Source organism: Amblyomma americanum, chromosome 3, assembly GCF_052857255.1.
Source record: "Amblyomma americanum isolate KBUSLIRL-KWMA chromosome 3, ASM5285725v1, whole genome shotgun sequence".
In the NCBI taxonomy this organism is placed as follows: Eukaryota; Metazoa; Arthropoda; class Arachnida; order Ixodida; family Ixodidae; genus Amblyomma; species Amblyomma americanum.
In genome coordinates this window covers 52,022,599-52,042,811 of record NC_135499.1, presented here as the reverse complement: position 1 = coordinate 52,042,811, position 20,213 = coordinate 52,022,599, and the positions used below count along the sequence as shown (strand labels likewise).

At 45.6% G+C, this 20,213-nt stretch overlaps 1 protein-coding gene across 1 annotated transcript in view; it reads right to left on the bottom strand.

Annotated features, from left to right (window-relative positions):
* Positions 1-4,812: 4,812 nt before the first annotated feature.
* The window catches only part of LOC144124589 (uncharacterized), a 94,540-nt gene continuing 79,139 nt past the window's right edge, over positions 4,813-20,213 (bottom strand). Inside the window, exons 3-4 of the mRNA XM_077657370.1 lie at positions 12,209-12,621; positions 4,813-9,621 (exon numbers count right to left, since the gene is read on the bottom strand). Coding sequence (XP_077513496.1) covers positions 9,480-9,621; positions 12,209-12,621 — 555 coding nt within the window. The 3' untranslated portion in view covers positions 4,813-9,479. The remainder of the gene's footprint in view (positions 9,622-12,208; positions 12,622-20,213) is intronic.

The window sequence follows — 20,213 nt, the reverse complement described above, 5'->3', positions numbered from 1 at the left end:
ATCTATCGAGGCTGACTGATGCAGTGGCAAAGACACATTAGGAAAATAGGATTTACACAATAGAAAATTTTTTTTTCAATGCTGGCATTTGCAACCTTTAGGACCGCAATAGGCAGAGGAAGTCGGCTTATTCGGCCATTTTTCCTGCGCTGTATTAGTTCCTAGGCAAATTAAAATTTTTCATCAACCATGGTCATTGCAGCTTCATTTTTATATGTGATAGTAACACAGTTAACAAAAAAAAGCAGTTATGAATGAGCCAGGGTAGGCGGCGTTTAAGATCACTCTGCTGACCAATCGCAGGCGAAACAAATTAGCTTTTTAGTGTTTTCCTATTTCTCATAATTCTTCAGTTTGTAATTTTCTCGTGTGATTAGCTTCTTGCTTAGATAACAGGAAAAGCTACAACAACCGCCACTCTTTTTGTTGTGAAGGAATGCTGTGTTATGGTCCGGAACATGGGCGATTCCACAATGTGGACTTGAGCTTTATCTGGAAATAGCAGCGATTTCTCAAAAGCTCGTTCATGGAGTGTGAGCCTGAAGAATACGTGGGTGACGGTGAATATCCGTTCAAGTGGTATGTCGGTGGCGTGCCTAAATATTGCTTAGCAGAGTGAGACTATTAGCCAGTTCTTCGAGGTTGATGCCAAAAAGTTTTTTTCTATTTGGGCTAAGTTGCTTCAGTAGAGCTTGGAATATACGATGTGTTCCTGAACAAGCAAAGTAGTTACTCCATTAGTTCGTCTCTGTAGTTTTAAGGACTGTTTTCTTCTGAAACAGTGCTTCGTGTTGGTCATTTCATTAAATGCACTATTTGATTATCATTTTTGGGCATTCTCGTGACAAAGCTAAGAATGGTTGAGCAGAGAAGCACAGTATTAAAGCTTTCAATGCGTCGTGCGTCACCGGTGTATCACGTCATGTATTCGTGCTGTATGACACTCTAAAGCCGTGGGAAAGCTGAGATTTGTCAAACAGCCTCCGAACAACATGCGTACCAGGTTGCTCTTGCTAACTGTTGTCGGTTTCAACAAGTTGTCTTCGCCGGAGGCTCACTGGCGGGTCACGCCGCACCCAAGAAAATCTATGGATGGCCCTCCGGTGAGCCACGACGCACAAGGACTGGAGCACTGAAAAATCTCTGCCGCTGTCAAGGTGTTAAAAGCCATATTGCGTTCATAAGTCCACACTGCAGAATTTTCATACCATTATGTCCAGCTGCTCAATTTTGACGCCTCTGCTCGTGCTGCTTAAGCATTTTAAACGTACGACATTTTCAGTGCATTCAATTATATCGTGTGATTGAAAGGAATTAGAGAGTTCCACAAGAAGGCAATAACAAAATAAGAGTGCGATCTGGTTTGATTTCACAGTCTGCTTCTATGGAAAGACTGGTAGACTGCCTTATATGAATACCAGAGAACAATGCCATTTCTTATTTTGCCGTGCCTATCAAACAAGTACTTTTCATAACTTTGCTAAAGACTAGAGGGGTCAGGGTTCGGGCTAGTGGATAATCAGCATGAGGATTCATAGCGCACAGAATACACAGGACACAACACAAGCGCTTACTTCCACTGAATGGTCTTTATTTGGCGCTGACAGCCTTATAAAGGTCAGGTATTGCGCACGTACAAACAACTAACAATGATTATCTTGTCAAGGTCATGATGTGTCAAGGAAAGAAGAAAACCAAAACAATAAAAACATTAAAAATATAAAAAATAAAAAATAAAAAACAGCAAAAACCTACCAAACAGTGCACAAGTTTCACACTTTCGCCCTCTGCCTTGCACCTAAGAAAGCTAAGTCTTTCATTGATAAAAACACCGAAGGATCACTGATACAATTTCCCAGTCCCTCTTTTTCTATCTCTGCCGCTTCAATTATTTCCCTCGTTTTTTGATTGCTATTTTTTCCTAATACTGAACACTCCTTGAAGTTAGGCGTGCGCTTGTGACTACGGCAGTGACGAGCCAGATTACCTGGTTCCTGATCTCTAACACTTCTGTGGTGCTCGCTGAGTCGCTTGTTCAGGCACCGGCCTGTCTGCCCGATATACAACTTGCCACATGAAAGTAGCAACCTGTATATAACGTTATCGGCACAAGTTACAAATGGGTTCTGATGCCTTACAGAGCAGGCCTTCTTATCCTGCTTGTCTGGACATGTGTTCTTACACATGCGGGACAGTATTTCTGGGGCTGACATGCAAATTTTTACACCAATTCTCTCTCCAATCTTTTTGAGGCCGTGTGAAATCCTGTGAATATAAGGTATTACTTCAATTTTGCGGGTACCTTCTTCTTTATCTGTCAACGTTGTGTTTTTCTTTTGTCTTTTCTTTTGAAGTAATACCTTATATTCATAGGATTTCCCACGGCCTCAAAAATATTGGAGAGAAAATTGGTGTAAAAATTTGCATGTCAGCCCCAGAAAAACTGTCCCGCATGTGCAAGAACACATGTCCAGACAAGCAGGATAAGAAGGCCTGCTCTGTAAGGCATCAGAACCCATTTTTAACTTGTGCCGATAACGTTATATGCAGGTTGCCACTTTCATGTGGCAAGTTGTATATCGGGCAGACAGGCCGGTGCCTGAACAAGCGACTCAGCGAGCACCACAGAAGTGTTAGAGATCAGGGACCAGGTAATCTGGCTAGTCACTGCGTAGTCACAAGTGCACGCCTAACTTCAAGGAGTGTTCAGTATTAGGAAAAAATAGCAATCAAAAAGTGAGGGAAATAATTGAAGCGGCAGAGATGGAAAAATAGGGACTGGGAAATTTTTTCAGTGATCCTTCGGTGTTTTTATCAATGAAAGACTTAGCTTTCTTAGGTGCAAGGCAGAGGGCGAAAGTGTGAAACTTGTGCACTGTTTGGTAGGTTTTTGTTGTTTTTTATTTTTTATTTTTTATATTTTTTAATGTTTTTATTGTTTTGGTTTTCTTCTTTCCTTGACACATCATGACCTTGACAAGATAATCATTGTTAGTTGTTTGTACGTGCACAATACCTGACCTTTATAAGGCTGTCAGCGCCAAATAAAGACCATTCAGTGGTAGTAAGCGCTTGTGTTGTGTCCTGTGTATTCTGTGCGCTATGAATCCTCATAAAGACCAGAGTGGCTGTTCGGGCGAGTTGGTTTGCCATGACGGAACATATAGAGCTAAAACACCAGGACGAACACAGAAAGAGCCAACACAAGCGCTAACTTTCAACTGAAGTTTATTCATTGCATGTGAAGTTCTTATGCAGGCTGAATATCGTAGAAATACTACCAGGCTATTATGCCCTGAGTCACCACATAACACGCACTTACTTTTTATTTGCATCATCAAGGAATTCAATTTCTTTCTTTCAGAGCGAGATAGATGCTGCACTAACACATTTATCTTTCAATTTTCGTATGTGTCTGGCTTCTACAATCTCACGTGTTAGTTGCTGTTTATTTTTACTGATGATATGGCATTCTTTGAAAACTGGATGGCACCCCACCGGCTTGCAATCTAAACAATGTTCGGCAAGGTTTCCTTTGCCGTTCTCCAAGTTCCTATTATGTTCTCGGAGCCTTTCATTAACACAACTACCGGTCTGACCAATGTAATATTTTCCACATGACAAGGGCAGGGAATATACGACGCCTTCTGCACATTCTACATGTTTCTTTTGGTGCCTTATTGTGCATGTTTCTTTTTTAACAGCAAAGAGAACGGTCATCCTACACAGCTTGGCCAGTTTATCGGGTGCTGAAAACACTACTTTGACTCCTGCACGCTGCCCGATTTTTTTGAGATTATGCGAAATATTGTGGTAATACGGAAGCACCGTTACTCGTTTATATTTCTCGGGCGGGCTCTGGCCTGGTGACTGTTTTTTTTCGACCAAGCTTTCGGCTACTGCTACCAGGAGTGCACTCGGATAGCCTGCTTCTTGCAACCGTTCAACCTGCTGGCAGAAACTATTGCTCGTCATGTGCTGGTATGACTTGCCCAGCGCTTTCTTAAAGGTGGTTTTGATTATGCTTCGCTTGATTAGTTTCGAATGAGCTCAAGTGTACGGAAGCAATGGTTTGTTAGTCCTAGCTGCATAGCTCCCGCATGTGCGATCTTCTGCAAATGTTAACTTGATGTCCAAAAAACGAATTCCATTGTTAGCTGGCATTTCATATGTTAGCTGAAGCGGGTTCCAACATTCATTGAATATTGAAATTTTGTTTAGATTTATACTGACAATTTGTTTGCAAAATAATGTTTGGATTTGAAGCCGCTGGGGTGCCATCTAGTTTTCAAAGAATGCCAAACCATAAGTATTTAAAATAAACAGCAACTAACACGTGAGATTTGGTAATTTCAATGCGTTTACTGTGTTTATTTGTGCTTGCCATTTATATTTGTGTTCTATCTTTGTGACCCGTTATTACCATTTGTCCCCCCCCCCCCCCCCCCTTATGTAATGCCCCATTGGGGCCTTTAAGGGAAAATAAATGATGATGATGATGATGATGAAGCCAGACACATAGGAAAATTGAAAGATAAATGTGTTAGTGCAGCATCTATCTCGCTCTGAAAGAAAAATTGAATTCCTTGATGATGTAAATAAAAAGTAAGTGCGTGCTATGTGGTGACTCAGGGCATGATAGTCTGGTAGTATTTCTGCGATATTCAGCATGTATAAGAACTTCACATGCAATGAATAAACTTCAGTTGAAAGTTGGCGCTCGTGTTGTCTCTGTCTCTGTTCGTCCTGGTGTCGTAGCGCTATATGTTCCGTTTTGCTAAAGACTCCCGCGAAAATGATCACACACAAGCATGTGTTTCAATCGATTTTTATTTCGACGAGGTTAACCAGCTTAGGACCTCTAGGCAAGAATAATATTTACAAGGTTAGCGTGATGAGTGACAGAAAGGGCGAAGTAGGCAGTGAAATCTTTATTGATGCACTAATCATTTTCCGTCGCTTGCAGAAGCACGTGGAGCACTCAATGCCCACGCGTAATTGTGAAAGCAGTGCTTTCACGAGGGCTACTGGACTACATGGCCATGGCATTTTCTGCTCGGACGAAATGTTACTGATATGGTGTAAGTAACTGTCACTGAGCAGAATGATTAAGATTACCGTTGGAGATTTGAAGATGTCTCCTTATAAAACGACCGATGTCATCATGAAGCTAAAGTCGCTCGTTTATAAATATGCTGCCTTGCCCTTTTCTACTTCCATTATGCACAAGATAACCCACAATACAGAAAACTAAATCAGAGGGATGAATGCAGATTACTTTGTTCTTAGCGCCGCTGATACTTTCCAACATGCCGGAAAATTATGCACCCCTAGGGATGAGTAAGTAAGCCTTGGTAGGAGTGATGGCCACGGTCAATGATTGTTAGCGCTAAATAAACCGCTACCTTCGTCAACTTATCTGCGTGGCAGCCTCTTGGTGAATATTCAGCTAATGAAGAACATCAAAACTGATCCTAACATGTGCCTGACACTCGCTCGTTAGAGTTTTGAGAAAACAAAGAGAAGATAAAATGGTGAAAATATATCACGTAGGGAACCTGCCCTCTACAAGATGTTGTAATGATGACTAAGCAAATGGTGGACAGAGTTTAGGACATAGAGTTTGCGTGGACTGCAAGATAAAAATAACCTCAAGATCTTGTAAGAGAAATATATCAGTACAGTTCGCGTCGAGCTAAAGCAGTGTAGCTAATTCGAAGACATTTACCGTCCAACAGCACAGTTCCTTCTCGTGAAAGACAGCTCCTTGGCAAGCGATGTCTGGAGTGCACGAAAGCACGCATCATTGCCAACATGGCCTGATTGCTTCGCGGCAAATAGCCTTTCAGCGCGATTGGAAACTTACTTGAAGACATCACTTTCCTACTTTCGTATCAGTGATGTTATATGCAGAGAACTTCCTATTTCTTTATAAAATTCTAGCAGTAAAATGTGGCGTTAAGTGAATTTTTACGGTGTTTCAGAGATTTTTACAAACAAAAATTTTCTCACTGTTTTTAAGTACTGGAGTTTTCAAGGTCCTGCAGAGAAAAGGGGTATAAAATAGAAATTGCGGCGTCTAATTGAGGAAATTTTTTATTAAGGTTTGGTACGTCACGGGCGTGGATTCGAGGGCACTCGTGTGGAAATGGTACAGTCTTGAGAGCCACAGTGAAAAGCATGTACCGAGGGAAAGTAGGTGGATGACGCGCATTAGACTTATGCCGCATTCAGCCTCAAGTAACCCTGAACGTACTGAACATATTTTGTGCGTGACAAATGATCTGGCAGGCTGGAATTTCTCGTGCGTGTCTTAGATATGATTCAGGCTTCATTGAGGCATATGTGAAAACACTACTAGAAAAACAGTATGCGTAAGTAAAAGAATAGCGCGTCCGACGTCATGCGGTGCGCAGGCGTAGCCCCTACGGTGACCAATAACTGGAGCGTCCTAATCCTGCTAGCTCTCCGATTAGACAGCGCCATCTCGATGTTACCACGCTGTTGAGAACTAATCCATTAAGAGTTTGTAGCGATGTTTTTATTTGGATTCACACTCGATCTCTCAATAATTATAATTATATCAGAAAGGGCGAACATTTGTAATTATGGCATTGTGAGATGGTTTTCTAAAGAGATTTATAGAAGGGACATAAATTCCAGTAATCTCTGTTTGCGGCATTTGTCTCGGTAAGATGAACCACAACTGCATGAAGTGTTCATTGAACACTCACTTGCGCAGGCACTGGTTCACAGATAACAGGACCGTGATGGGGCAGGCGACACGCTGTTGGATAGTTCGAACTACGTCAATTGTACGACAAAGACCTCTCCCAAATCTCTCTGAATAACCCTCTCCTGTGCGGCCTGAGGCCTATGCGCAGAGATGGACCTGTCTAGAGAGAGGGGGTGGATGGCTCAGCGCAACCATGAGAGCGCACCGGACAACCCATGCTCGACTGCAGGAACAAACCTATGTGGAGAAACGGCTATGCAGGCATAGAGGGCACCCGTTTTAAAGGGAACAAGCCTGCGTGCCCCCACGCTACCCGCTGCGCTACCTGTCGGCGCCATATGTCGTTCCAGTGACAACAATCTGCGTAGCGTGGACACGTGCTCGAGTGCTGCAATGATCCCGTCTGTAGAAGCCACATAACACGAGCGTAGCTGCTGCTAGACTGTGCATTAACATCTCCACGGCGCAACGTGCCTAAGCTCTCGATGGTGAGCTGCGGAGCGCTCGCAGATGAGAGCCCCTTTTATGACATTTAAAAGGCAGCATGGATACTGAACGGTTGCTCCTCCTGTAATTTAGCAGATTTAGAGTAGGCGAAGACGCGAAGATATGACTTGCTACTCATTTGTGTGTTCGAAACTTGTGCTTTGCCAGGTTGTTGGAATCGAACGGAGTATCTTTTGGGGTGTTGTTCGGAATAATTCCCGCAATGCTTATATATGGAAACAATCAGTATGGCGGCGCGCTTGCATGTAATCAGAAGGCGGATATACGAGCGACCTTGAAACGTCCAGCTGTACCGGTTTAGAGGTGAGCATTAATAAATCCCTAGATGCATGTACTCGATTCTAATTAGGACTCTGCGATACCGCCGGTACTTCATGTTGACCCGCATACACCAGCTACGTAGACCAGCGAATGAATATGCTGCTACCAAACATATCTCTTTCTTGTATTAGTGTGTTGCTATCATGAGCAATACGAGCGGGAACAGGGGAGCGCGTGCCTGGTAGCATCGAGTCCTACTTGTAGCGATACGTGGGGGCGGCATTCAGAAACAAAATGGAAAGGGTTCTGCTGCGTTGTCTGTTTGTGAGAACTGAAAGAACGCACCTCCCTTTCCACTTTGTTTCTGAGGGCTGCCTCCTCGTATCGCTACAAGTAAAGTTCGAGGGTATCGGACAAGCGCCCCCGTGTTCCTTCTCATATTGGTCATAATAGTGCATGCCGACCCAGCTGCATTTGCTTATTATTTATCTTCCCCTCAGCTGAGACCAAGGAAAGATGATTCAGCCTCCAGTATCGCTTCCCTTGCTGTTCCGCGCACAAATCCCGCTTTTGCCTTTTCGGTACTGGTTCTTCCCTTCTCTGAACTGAACTGAGCTGGCGACTCATATCGCACTGTAATTTCAGCCGTGTCGTCAGAACTGGTAGCTACAAATAGAAGAGGGGCCAAATAATGAAACAGGAGAGGAACCGCTGCAAACAGCGGCCACTGATCGTGCAATGGGCGGGTATCCTTAATAATGCAGGCTCACGACGACTATGAATATTTGAAAACACCGTTTCACGATGAAATTTCTTCAAAAGAAAGGTTAACACAGATATTTCTTGACCATCCATTTCTGAAATACGTTCACGCACCGCGGAGACAAACTGGAAAGAAAATTAGGACTTGTAGCTGTAAGTAACACGGTCCATCATTGCGACACACTAGTTCCTCCCGCAAAGCAATGCAGCAGCATATACGTCTATGGAAGTAGGTCCGCGGCTACGCGTTGTCACCATTATTTTGTTTGTAGAACGACTGCAGCGCTCCTGAGGTGACAAATATTTAGGGCCTTGAATGATGAGAAGCGAAGTACGAGACAAGACACATGGATAGTTTTCCTTGCTAGCATGTTGCGTCTTTGTCCACAACATGTTACCAGGTTCAAGGAACGAGACGCTAGTGTCACCGTAAAAGGGTACCCTGAAGAAAAGATACGGCACTGCTTGAGACGACCGACATGTGCTAAGCGTGGAAAGCCAACTAGATGGGCTGAAGTCGGTCACTGTGTTTCACTGGAGCAGTGGCTACAGCTGGTTTTTTTTCGCGCTGGTTAATGCCAACGCGACGGTGCGGGATCAAACTTTTTCCCATCTCCCGTCGCCTTCGACGCGCTAACTTACCCGGTCCCTAGCGCGGATAGTTGCTCAAACTGCGCGTCGTCTCCCCAAAGGTTTAAACAGTTTTATGGCTGACGTGTGACGCTAACGAACACAACCCTCGGCGATAACCTGATTGACCTATCTCTAATGTCACCATGTATGGAATGCTAGGTGATGTAAGCAGGTTGCTGCGTCATTAGCGGCGCCTTTATCAAGTCTGCATGACTTCTTTGTCTTAGTGCGTGCTTGCCACATGCCTTCCAGTCACGGGCAACAGGATATTCTCTCCCGTTTTTTTTTCTTTTGCAATGAACACAAACGAACGCGGTGGAATGCCGGGTGCCGTCACGCCAGATATGCGATTTCAGTTGGACAAATGTGCCATTCATTCGGCTCACACGCTATTCAACTGTTACTTTCAGCTGACGCGCCGGCATGGCGACACAGGGAACACTCTGAGGTCACCTTGGTCTCAAGAAAGCCGTGTGACATGCCCGCTGAAGCCCGAGATCTTGGCATGTGCTGATTCGGGGAGGAAATGAAAAAAAAATGCGCAGCATTTCGACGTTCGATTAGCTAGCTATAGTGTCGGCTAGGTGGTGGTCTCGTGGCAGTCGTTGTAGATGCGCGTGCAGTTCCGGTGGTGCAGTCCATTTTGGGCGGCCTTGAGAAAGTCCTGAAGAGCGGCTTTCTGCTCCTCTGGCATGGCTGACCTCTCCACGCGACTGTCCGCCCTGCGTCAGAAGTGGCATTCCATTGAATGAGGGAACCGCACACCTTATAGCAAGTGCGCAACTATCGCACACGTAAAACGAGGGACGACGACGGAATACCTGCACATAAAGGGCATAAAGAGCGGCGTGTTTTTATATATCGCTATTTGCTGCGCATCCCCGCGTCGACCTCCGATTTCAGAGGAGCATTTTCACCACACATGCGCTTTTTTCCAGGATAGAAGTTGCGAAAATACCTTGGCCATTCCTTGCATTCCTCAACCTAAGAGCATAAACAGGGTTAAGGGATGCATGTACTAACTTCTTGGAAATAAACCAAATGCATTCCCACCCCCTCTCGGGACGGGGGAGGGGGGGGGGGCGGGTTGAATGCGAGAGCATAGAGTATAGAGGGCGCCTCAGAAGGGCAGCAATAGTTTTTAAAACTGAAATGGCAATATGCACATCTCTGCTCCTTCTTCGAACCTTTTCCTTGCCGCATGCCTGCATCCTCTGCAGAGCTCCGAGACGCGCTTATGATCCAGAAATCTGCACTCTAATTCAGTGACTCTCCAGAAAATCTGCTTCAGTATCGTCATTTCAGCGACTACCGCCTCGCTGCCTGGTAAGCCTGTGTTGCTATGCATACGTCAGGCATGCGCATTAAAATCCTACCTTTCTCCACACGCCGCTTCACGCAAGGCCCGCAAGCAAAACCGGCTGATGCTTATTTCTCTCTTTATCCAGCGAGCCTAGAAAGATCTTCGCTAGTTGTAGTCCGCCATTCATAACCCTTGACATAGTGTATTAAGAAAATCCACGTGTGTATACCTATTTAATTTTCACCGGTGATTAATTGAAGTACTGCTGAATGCAACCACTATCCTTTCCAATCGACCCGTTTGTGTTTCATCTGTTAAAGATAATGCTACCTCGCCGCATTCATAAAGCCCTACTATGGTCACATGTAATAGGAAACAGCTAAACCGAGTTATTACGCACAAGAGGAATTCGTGGCTATCCGCTGCATGTACAGCAATGGCCTAAGCCACACACAAGGAGTAAAAAAATTGCAGACGACATTTAAGACTATATTCTTACGTGTTTTGGAGGCCAAATCAATAATTTGTTAATTTATATTGTTTTACCGCCTTTATAATGAAACACCCACTCATTAGCATACAATCGCAAGGCAACGCATACACTAGGTGCACCTTTAGCCGCCAAGAAACAGCGTGGTATTGCGGCCTATCGATTGCGCGCTCACCTCGCAATCTGAAGATGCTCAGTTCAGTTCCCCGCACCTTCGGAACAATTCTTTACTGATAACATCATCTTGGTTTTTCTGGACCACTTTTCCTGGACGCCGACAACGACGCCGGGTTTCGCTGCTAACGAATTATATAAGGCATTCGCCTTGTTAACCAAGAGTCGAGTCGGTCGTCAACCATGCTTGCGTGCCATGCGGGTTAGTGAATACGGCCATCGGTCCGGGGTAACACTTGCTAGCCTATGAGCTCTTTTTGTTAACCTTGCATTATGGAACGCTAATATTCATTTCCGACTAGACCGGGCATAAAACGTCTCATCAACGTTAATTCCATACGATGCCCTTGTAGTTTTCTCTAGGAAAGCCCAAATGAGCTGTAGACTCTAACGCTTGCCGTCTTCTGCGGTGCCATTTTCTCATGCTGGGAGGAAGGACTCTCGGACAGCTGCAACCGTGAAAAGTTATAACCAACACAACCAAGGTGCTAACAGCCATACCTTAAATTACCTTTACCTTCAACCTTTACAGTTCCCCGCGTCCCCTCAGAGGCACCACCAGCAAAGTCGGCATATTATTTTTTCCGGCAAAACAAAAACAATCCTGAAGCAACGGAAGCAGAAAGTTTAAAAGATTGAAAACATATTTAAGGCATATTTAAGGCATATCTGTTCTAGGCATATTGAACCTACGTTCTTTAAAATGACAACTCAGAATGCAGCCGACTGTTGACACCAGTGTTTGCAACACATTTTGGCCTTTGAAAGTGACCCTGCATTACTGCCTTTAGATTTTGGCTTAAGATAGTGGTCCTAGCCTCGTAAGCGCTTGCAGCAAAGGAACAGCCCTGTCGCATGATATTGACGTTTCTATGTGATAACGGAAGGAAACCGCGCAAAGACTGGCAAATGGAAGTACACGATGCAGGCACAAGAGACAACACAGGGAAAAATACGCCCGCCCCAGTATCTTCGTGCGCTTCGAACACGTGACCATACTAGCCCCCTCTTCTCCTTCGCTCCTTCTGAGAGAGTTAGCGGCGAAAAATGGCTTAAGTGGAGCGATATTCTGCCCCTGAATCCTCAGTCGATTTTAGGCGAGACCACTGATATACCGGCTGAGGCTTGCTATTGGGTATATAGAAGGTTTTGTGTTGTTTTCCTTGTGTAGTTGCAAGTTTGCACACAAAAATTTAACCCGTCCGCAGGACTTATACAATGCTAGTTTATAATTGCTATTGTTTCTATTGTGCGTAGCTCCGTTTCTACGCGTTTTCTCACACGTACTAGTTTGCAGCTCTTGAGAGCCGGTCCTTTCATCCTCCTCCCGTGCACCACTTACTTCAGCATGGATATGATGTTCTTAGCCACGGTTCCCGCCTCGGGGCTCATGCCTGCCCGGTGGAACTCGCACATGGCCTTGAGTTGGCAGGCGGCCTCCTGCTGGCCGTAGCGCTGCACGGCCTCGTCGAGCCGTGCCAGGAGCGCCATCATCTGCTGTGCGCCCTCCACGAAGTCGACAGCGCTCGGGGCTCCCGCTCCCGCCCTGCGGCCATCCAGGACGCCCCTGCGACCCCGGCGCCGGGCCTGGACCACGTATGACCCCGCGTTCAGCGCTGCCATGCCACGGAGACTCGTCAGCGCCGTGCTCAGCAGCTCGGGCAGTGCGAGCAGCGCCATCAGCGGCAGCATGTACTTGAGAGCCGGCAGCGCCGGTTCCATGAGCATCAGCAGCGGGTTGCCTTTCTTGGTCACCTATGTGGAGAGTGACAGAGAACGGAATCCGTTAATGCAGCATGTGCCAGTAGACTCCACTTGGGAAGGGACTGGGAGCTACAAAGCTTAAGAGGTCCAATAGAAGAGCTGTTATGGCAAGTCTGAAAAACTACCTAGCGGCAGAACAGTGTGATTGGTACCATGTCTCACTGAGGCCACATGGGATTCCAACACGCAGCCCTGGCCACCTTTACCGCAGTTACTTTGTCGTGGGTTCGTAACGTTGAAGAGTGACCAGTGAGCCAGACCCTCTTTCAGTCTTGGGTCTCGGGGTAAAAGTTGCCTAACTGCGCGCCATCTGATGTTATCTACATATTTCAGTGCATCTTCTGTGAGACAAAATATATAGGAGAAACTGGACAACCAATGAGCGCGAGACTAGATGACCACCTGGCAGACACAGAAAAGAACGTTGGAAAGGCAGCTTTTTAGCATTTTCGCCAAAGTGGCCAGAATGTTCATGAACTTAATCTAATCAGTATGAAATCAGGCTTCAATCTGCAAACATAGAAAACACAGTGAGATATTCCCAAATTAAAGATATCCGAAGGAAACTTTGGAATTTCTCGATCATATTCTGGCGCTGAAGTAAATCTTAATAAAGCTAGCTCTTGCACCTGCCTGGTCAGAGAAAAATGAACACTACAAGAGAAAAAAACAGATTAGGCCAGCCCTTCCCTCATACTTCATATCGCCTCTTTATCATTACTTTCACCATAGTCCCTCCTCTTCCGTATGGTCTAGGTAATTTTTTATTGTTTCCTTTCTTTTTGTCTTTTATTTTTACCTTGTACACTTTTGTACTTTTACCTTATGTTCTGCACTTCCTGCTATCATTTCTCAGGGGACTTTGGCTGCACACTAATCTCCCCCCCCCCCCTTTAATTCTTTGCTCTTATTCTAACTTTTTTATCATTTACTGTCCCCCCGTATTTCGTCCGGCGTGCTCCTTAATTGCTTTCTCCTAGTTTTGCCAGGTCCACCCTATCAGTGGTGCCATGCCACCCCTCACAGCTCCTCATTCGTGCACACAAAGTCTTGCAAGCCCGCGTTCGCTATCTCTCCACCGTGACGACACTTCGGATTCCTTTCTGCGGAGTTGGCGTATTCCTTTATCAAAGTTTTGCAGCTGAACTGTTCATCTTTAGCAGCCATCCTGCCTGTACAAGATTTTCAAGTTCATCCACCCCATGCTAACACCTTTTCCACATCACACCGTCCTGACCATTATGAGGGTTTTATCCTCTGAGTGAAGGCCCTATTTAAACTCCGCCAATGATTAACGACTTGCCCTTACGAAGACGAGTCCTTTTGTCGAAACGGTGCCTAAGGACCAAGAGGCTCTCCCCCCTCCCTTGTTCATGCGGTTTTTTCTGACGAGCAACCAGCCTTCCTGCATTTTGCTCTTTTAGTTATGTTGGCTTCAGGATGTCCCATGGACTGTGCAATGGGGCTTTCGTTTTCTTTGCAACGGAGCTCAACGCATTGCTTATATACTTAGCTATTGTTATACGAATGCTTTCATCTTAAAGCGGACACTTTCAGCGCGCAAAGTGAAGTCGAAAGGAGCGGCTGTGCTTTGTTGGAGGCTAAATAGAAGACACCCATGTGCTGTCCGAAATTAAAATTGATCTGGTGCTTTTCAGTAGTGTTCCTAGAAAAAAAATCATGAAATCTATTTAGCTCCAACTCTCGGGCAGTAGAGACGAGCACCATCCGAACATGAGGCTTAGTGTGAGGGAGATCCTGACGCCGAACGCGAGGGGGAACTTATCAAGAATGTTCCGAAACTTTCGGTGCGAATGATATCCAACGGGAAAAAAAAATCTTCATTCTAAAGCGGAATTTTAACTGGCTACAGCACAGACCGTTCAGCTACTCTTCTCGCTCCGAAGCTGGTTAGTTTGCGCCGCAGCCGGTCAACCGCCCCGGACTTAAGCTAACCCACCCAGGTGTCTTAGTAGCAACGGCGCTCGTCTACTAAGCCCGAGCACCTGAAACTCCCGAGTTCAGCTCCTGCCGCGGCGTAGGGCAGAAGGCTCCAGTGTGCTATGCGATGCCAGCGCATGTTATTGAATCCCTCGGTTGTTGAAATTATTGTCCAACCTTGCACGACGGCGTCTTTCACAGCGAATTTGTCGCTCCGGCTCGTTAAAGCCCCAAATATTAAAATTTAATTTCGCTTCCTGCTGTCCTAGACAAAACCGCCATCGTCGCAGCCTCCTACACCGCGTGCTTACCTTTTGCTTGCAGCGTTCAAAAATTGAATAATATAAAACGGAATTTTTATTTCCCTTAAAAATAAACCGTTCTTCTAAATTTTTGAACTCGCATTCGGCAGGGTGACTGCGGAAAACATTGCAAGCATTGTAACATTGCAAGAAGGGTACAATATTTATTATACCATTCTTTAGAGTCCACAAATTCTTAACGGCAAAAGGACATATCCTTGCATTACATGGGACGGGATCCAAGCAAAAAATGGAGTAAAGCGCCTTAGGGAGAACATCATGTCCAAAGAGGCAACCACACTTAAAACAAGGAGGCTGGCATATGCAAAAAATTAAAACAGGCCAAACAGCACTACATTTAGGATACACGTTCTATTTTCCTCATGAATAAACCGCAACGCTCTGGAACCACTTTAGCGCCAGCAAAAATAATACCTCTTTATCTACCAGTTGAAGAAAACTTTATCAGAGCAAACACGAATAATGGTTTCTTTCGTTTGGTTTTACTGTTTTCATGTTATACCTTGCATTTTTAAAATGATATGCCGCACCCTGCAAAAAATACCCAGTTCTAATCTATCGTTAATCTCTTAGAATTTACATACCACCAGGTGGCTCGAAAATCACCAAGGTATTACCGATTCATGAATAAGGCAACACTTCTTTCGTTTCAAACTTCAAGCCGGTATCATTCACTGGTCATCATCATCAGCCTGACTACACCCACTGCAGGGCAAAGACCCCTCCCATGTCTCTCCTATTAACCCTGTTTTATGCCAGCTGCGCACATGCTATTCCTGCAGACTTCCTAATCTCATCCACCCACCTAACCTTGTGCCAGCCCCTGCTACGCTTGCCTTCTCTTGGAATCCACTCTGTTACCCTTAAGGACCAGCGGTTATCTTTCCTTCGCAGTACCGAACGTAAAGTACAAGCTAGCACATATAAAATCAAAATACCTATACTCCGTCTCACAAGATGTTTGTCGAAAGGTACAGCTCTCTCGTCCAATCAGGATGGCGCGCACTACATTAGTGTGTTCCTACGCGCCTGTGGCTCGAACCACCTGATGTCCAGGTGGCTTCTTTCTACCTCTATTTATAGTAGCACCAAGCCACAGGTGTTCCACCGCGCAGCGCCGCGCCTTTCCTCAAAATCCAACTTTCAATTTTCAGTTTTCTCTCGCTTCTTTCCCTCCTTTATCTCTTCCTTTACGATGCGGTTCGGGTGTCCACCGAGATATTGTCTTTCTTCTTTCCCTCCCTCCTTTATCCCTTCCTTTACTGCGCGGTTCGGGTGTCCACCGATATATATGAGACAACCAGGGTACTGTTCTCATCAGTTCCTCTGTTGTCGCGTCGCAGTAAATTTCAGTAATCGTGTCATGTGCATATAAATTTATTTACTCCAGCGTGCCGAGGCAGCCGAGTGTCGATGGTGGCGAAATGCAAAACAAGCCCATGTGCTGCGCGAGAGGCAACGCACGTTAAACGGGTTCGATCATCTCATCGTCCTCATAACAACTGAATTCAGCACTGCTTGTTGTGTCGTCCTCCAGGTTGACAACAATGGCCGGTCCCTCGTCAACAACATCGTCGATGATGTGGTCCAGTTTTCTCATCACATCTTCCTCACTGATAATATGCTGCACGTAATTCTTCTATTTCTCAACAGTCACTTGCGTGATGCCTTGCCAAACCAGAGGCTCGACGTCTTGGAGCTTAAACGTCTTGTTTTGGCTGGCCACGAAACCCTTGACGTCGCTCCAGACAAGCTCTATCGGGTTCAGTTGGCAGTGGTACGGTGGCAGGCGCACAACTAGATGGCCAGCAGCTTTAGCAATGCAGTCGACACGGTATTGCTCCCCACCTGTGTTCACATTGCTGACAAGCTGCATGAGTTCGGCCTTCACCATGCCGCTGCTCCACGCGACACCTTTCCCGGACAGCCAAGCCTGTATGTCCTTTTTGAGGCTACTCATCCGCGGCACTTTATCCTGATTCACAGAATGATATGGCGCGTTGTCCACCACTATAACGCTGCCGGGTGGTAGTAGTGGGAGAAGTCTCCTGGAGAACCAGTTTTCGTAGTGTTCCCCGTTCATTTCCTCGTGGTAATCGCCCGAGTTTTTCTTCGCTCGGAAAACTTCCGCTGCGCCTTCGACAAAACCTTGCTCACTACCGCAATGCGTCAAAATAAGCCTGCCACCTTTGCCACTGGGGTTTTGTAGACCAGTCGACAGTCCGGATCGATGCGCTTGGTGTGCAGATTGGATGGTGCAGTCAGTCCACACTCGACTTCGCGTGTGGCCGGCGTTAACCCACGTTTCGTCGGTGAAGAAAATAGGCCTACCCTGGCGTCGCAGCTCCGCTATCTGGCGCAGGTACCGGCGGCGACACTGCACAATGTGCGTCGCTTCGATTAACATCGCATTCCGAGAGCGCTTCTTATATCGGAAGCCAAGTTTCTTCAACATCCTCTGCATTGTCGCTGCGGACACGGTCGGTAGCGTTTCGTCCTCTTCGAAATGCGCAACCACCTTCGCGATAGTTGGAATTTCCCCTCTCTGGAAAAAGGTGTGTACCACCCTTCGCAACACGCTCAGGTCAAAATCGTCCAGCTTCTTCGTCCGCTCGCGGCCTCTTCCGCCAGCACGCTTCTTCGGTGACAACACTCGGCCCGCGTTCAACGTCTCCGTTGTCCACTTGTAAAGCGTTCTCTCGCTCACCTGCGTGAGTTTTGCCGTCCTCTTGATGAGCGCATTTGTACTCCAACTGCCCCCGCACTCGACGCGAAGCGCTTCAAGAACATTTAAAGCCACCTGCTCCGCCTGCTAGGGGAAACAGCGCACTGTCGTTGTAGAGCACACAGGAGACACAACAGACTCGTCCGACGCCATGTTGGAAAGTGGCGACGCATCACTACCTCGCAGCAGGCCTCCGCAGAGCTGTGTCCGTACGGGCTTTGTCTGATAATTTCACCAGTGATTGAAACACTCCCTACCATTTAAATATACCTGTCCAAATCATGTTTTTAGTTGCAATGCTTATTGTTTTGATTAATAGTCATACACTCCTCAAATATTCGAGGGACTATTTTCTGCGTTTCTGCAGCCCTGATTGGACGAAAGAGCTCTACCTTCCGTAGTGCTGCAAACATCTTGTGAGACGAAGTATAGAAGAGTTTCCAGAGTACAATAACTTATCGCCTAATCAGCAAGCATTTCATTGCGGCTTATCAACAGTTGTTCAATTAGAAGGAGTTGTGCATGACCTTCCTTTCAGCGTTGACGTACATCGACAACATCACTTCGACTGCATTACGGAAACTGTATTTTCTTGAAAGGTGTAGTCAGCTTTCACCAGCAGACACTAAACTCTGCTTACACAGTTGATTAAATATGTACTAAATTGTGCTACCACAGTATCTTTTCCTCAGAATGCAAAAAATCTGTCAAGGCTACACGGCTATAGCGAATACAGCACAAAGAACTGAGGTTTATTCACAGATTTTGCAAACAAAGAGACTCGCCAACAGAATTAACTGATATATCTGGGCTCGAAACATTATTAACAAGGGCAAAGCACGCGGAACCAAAACTGCTCTTTCAGTTTCTTAATATGAATTTCGACTAATCAAGGTACTTTTCACTGTCACGTAAGCGAGCATAAATGAACCAGCATGCGTATGCGCTTAGTGAACGTCTATATCACAGCGACAGTTTCAAACGCTCTTTCTTCCAACTACTAAAGAGCGAATTCAACCGCCCGGACTCATTGATTACTAACGCTGAACGGAAAATTGAAAATTGGTTTTGAGCAAAGGAAATGACGCAGCAAATGTCTCACATATCGACGGACACCTGAACCGCGCCGTAAGGGAAGGGATAAAGGAGGGTCTGAGAGAAGAAAGCAAGAAAGAGGTGCCGTAGTGGAGGGCTCCGGAATAATTTCGACCATCCGGGGATCATCAACGCGCAGTGACATCGCACAGCACACGGGCGCCTTTTTGCGTTCCGCCTCCATCAAAACGCGGTCACCGTGGTCAGGTACGAACCCGGGTACTCCGGCTCAGTAGCCGAGCGCCTAACCACTGAGCCACTGCGATGGGTTTACTAACACTGAATCATTTTCAATTTTTGTTCCGAACTAGACGCCGCGTTTTAAATACTTGTGATGTGGTTATAAATCATGTTAGAAACGATTTGCTTGCGATCTATGAGGTGTGAGCGCAGTAGACAGGCTAGTGCCCTTGGTGCCACGATGGTTCATGTCAAGTATTAACAAGGTATGGCGCAATAAGTCAAATGCTATGGAAAAATCTACGCATATTACATATGTCACAAGGTAGATTTAATATGCATTTATTGTAATTTTCTTCTGCTGCAACCGTGCCATTTTAGTCAATCGTTTTTGTCCAAAGCTCTATCTCTTTTGCCCAAAGCCAATCCGGCAGTCGTAGAGGACCGTGTGCTTCTAAAAAAGCAGTTAATTCTGGAGTAGATTATTTTTTCAAGGCCTTACAGTAGCGGAAGAATAGAAATCAGATATTTTGCCACCTATGTATACTCCAATAAGATTATCTATTTGCATTTGCTTTGGGAATGCACCTGTAGAAAGGGAAAGGTTTTAGGCGAGTAACGGCATTGGAGCTAACATGTCAATGACTTAGCTGAAAGACTTAAATTTATTTGAAACCCATGTATACGCCCTTCTCCTTGTTAGACCTAAAATTTTTAACCAAGGTGAATATCTTGTTTTCAGTTGCAGGGACAATGAATAAATAATTCCGCAAGTTGGGCGAGGGATAAGCATATTCACTTCAAGTGTCTGTGAAGCAGTGCAGGTTTTTTGTGACGTTGACAAAAAAGTTTTTGACTCTTTTCGAAAGGTCTCTACAATTCCGTTTTCGTTTATAGATGTGACTGAGCTATTAGAACCGATGCCCAGAATGTGATTTAGTTGGGTTCATTTTCCACTGTAGTGTTGCATAAGGTGTCGCAACAAACTTTGTTGAAGGAATCGTATTTAGCACCTGATGCTAGCCAGCCTTGGAGATGGCGCTCCGAAAGGATTCAAGAGTGTTCGTATAAATACAGTGGTAATTAGTTATTTTTTCTTCATGAACGCTACATCTGTCGGCGTTCTTTACAAAATCAAATACAAGAAGGTGGTTCCTGATATCAATCAGCAGACTGCAGCGTCTGTAATATTAGGCCAGTAGTCGTTGATATGCTATGCTTGATGCGTGTTGGCATGGTGATCTTGCTAAAAGAGCCATATACATCTAGTGGGCAGTTACCTCCTTTTCAACCCAAGGCATGCTGCGCACATTCATGTT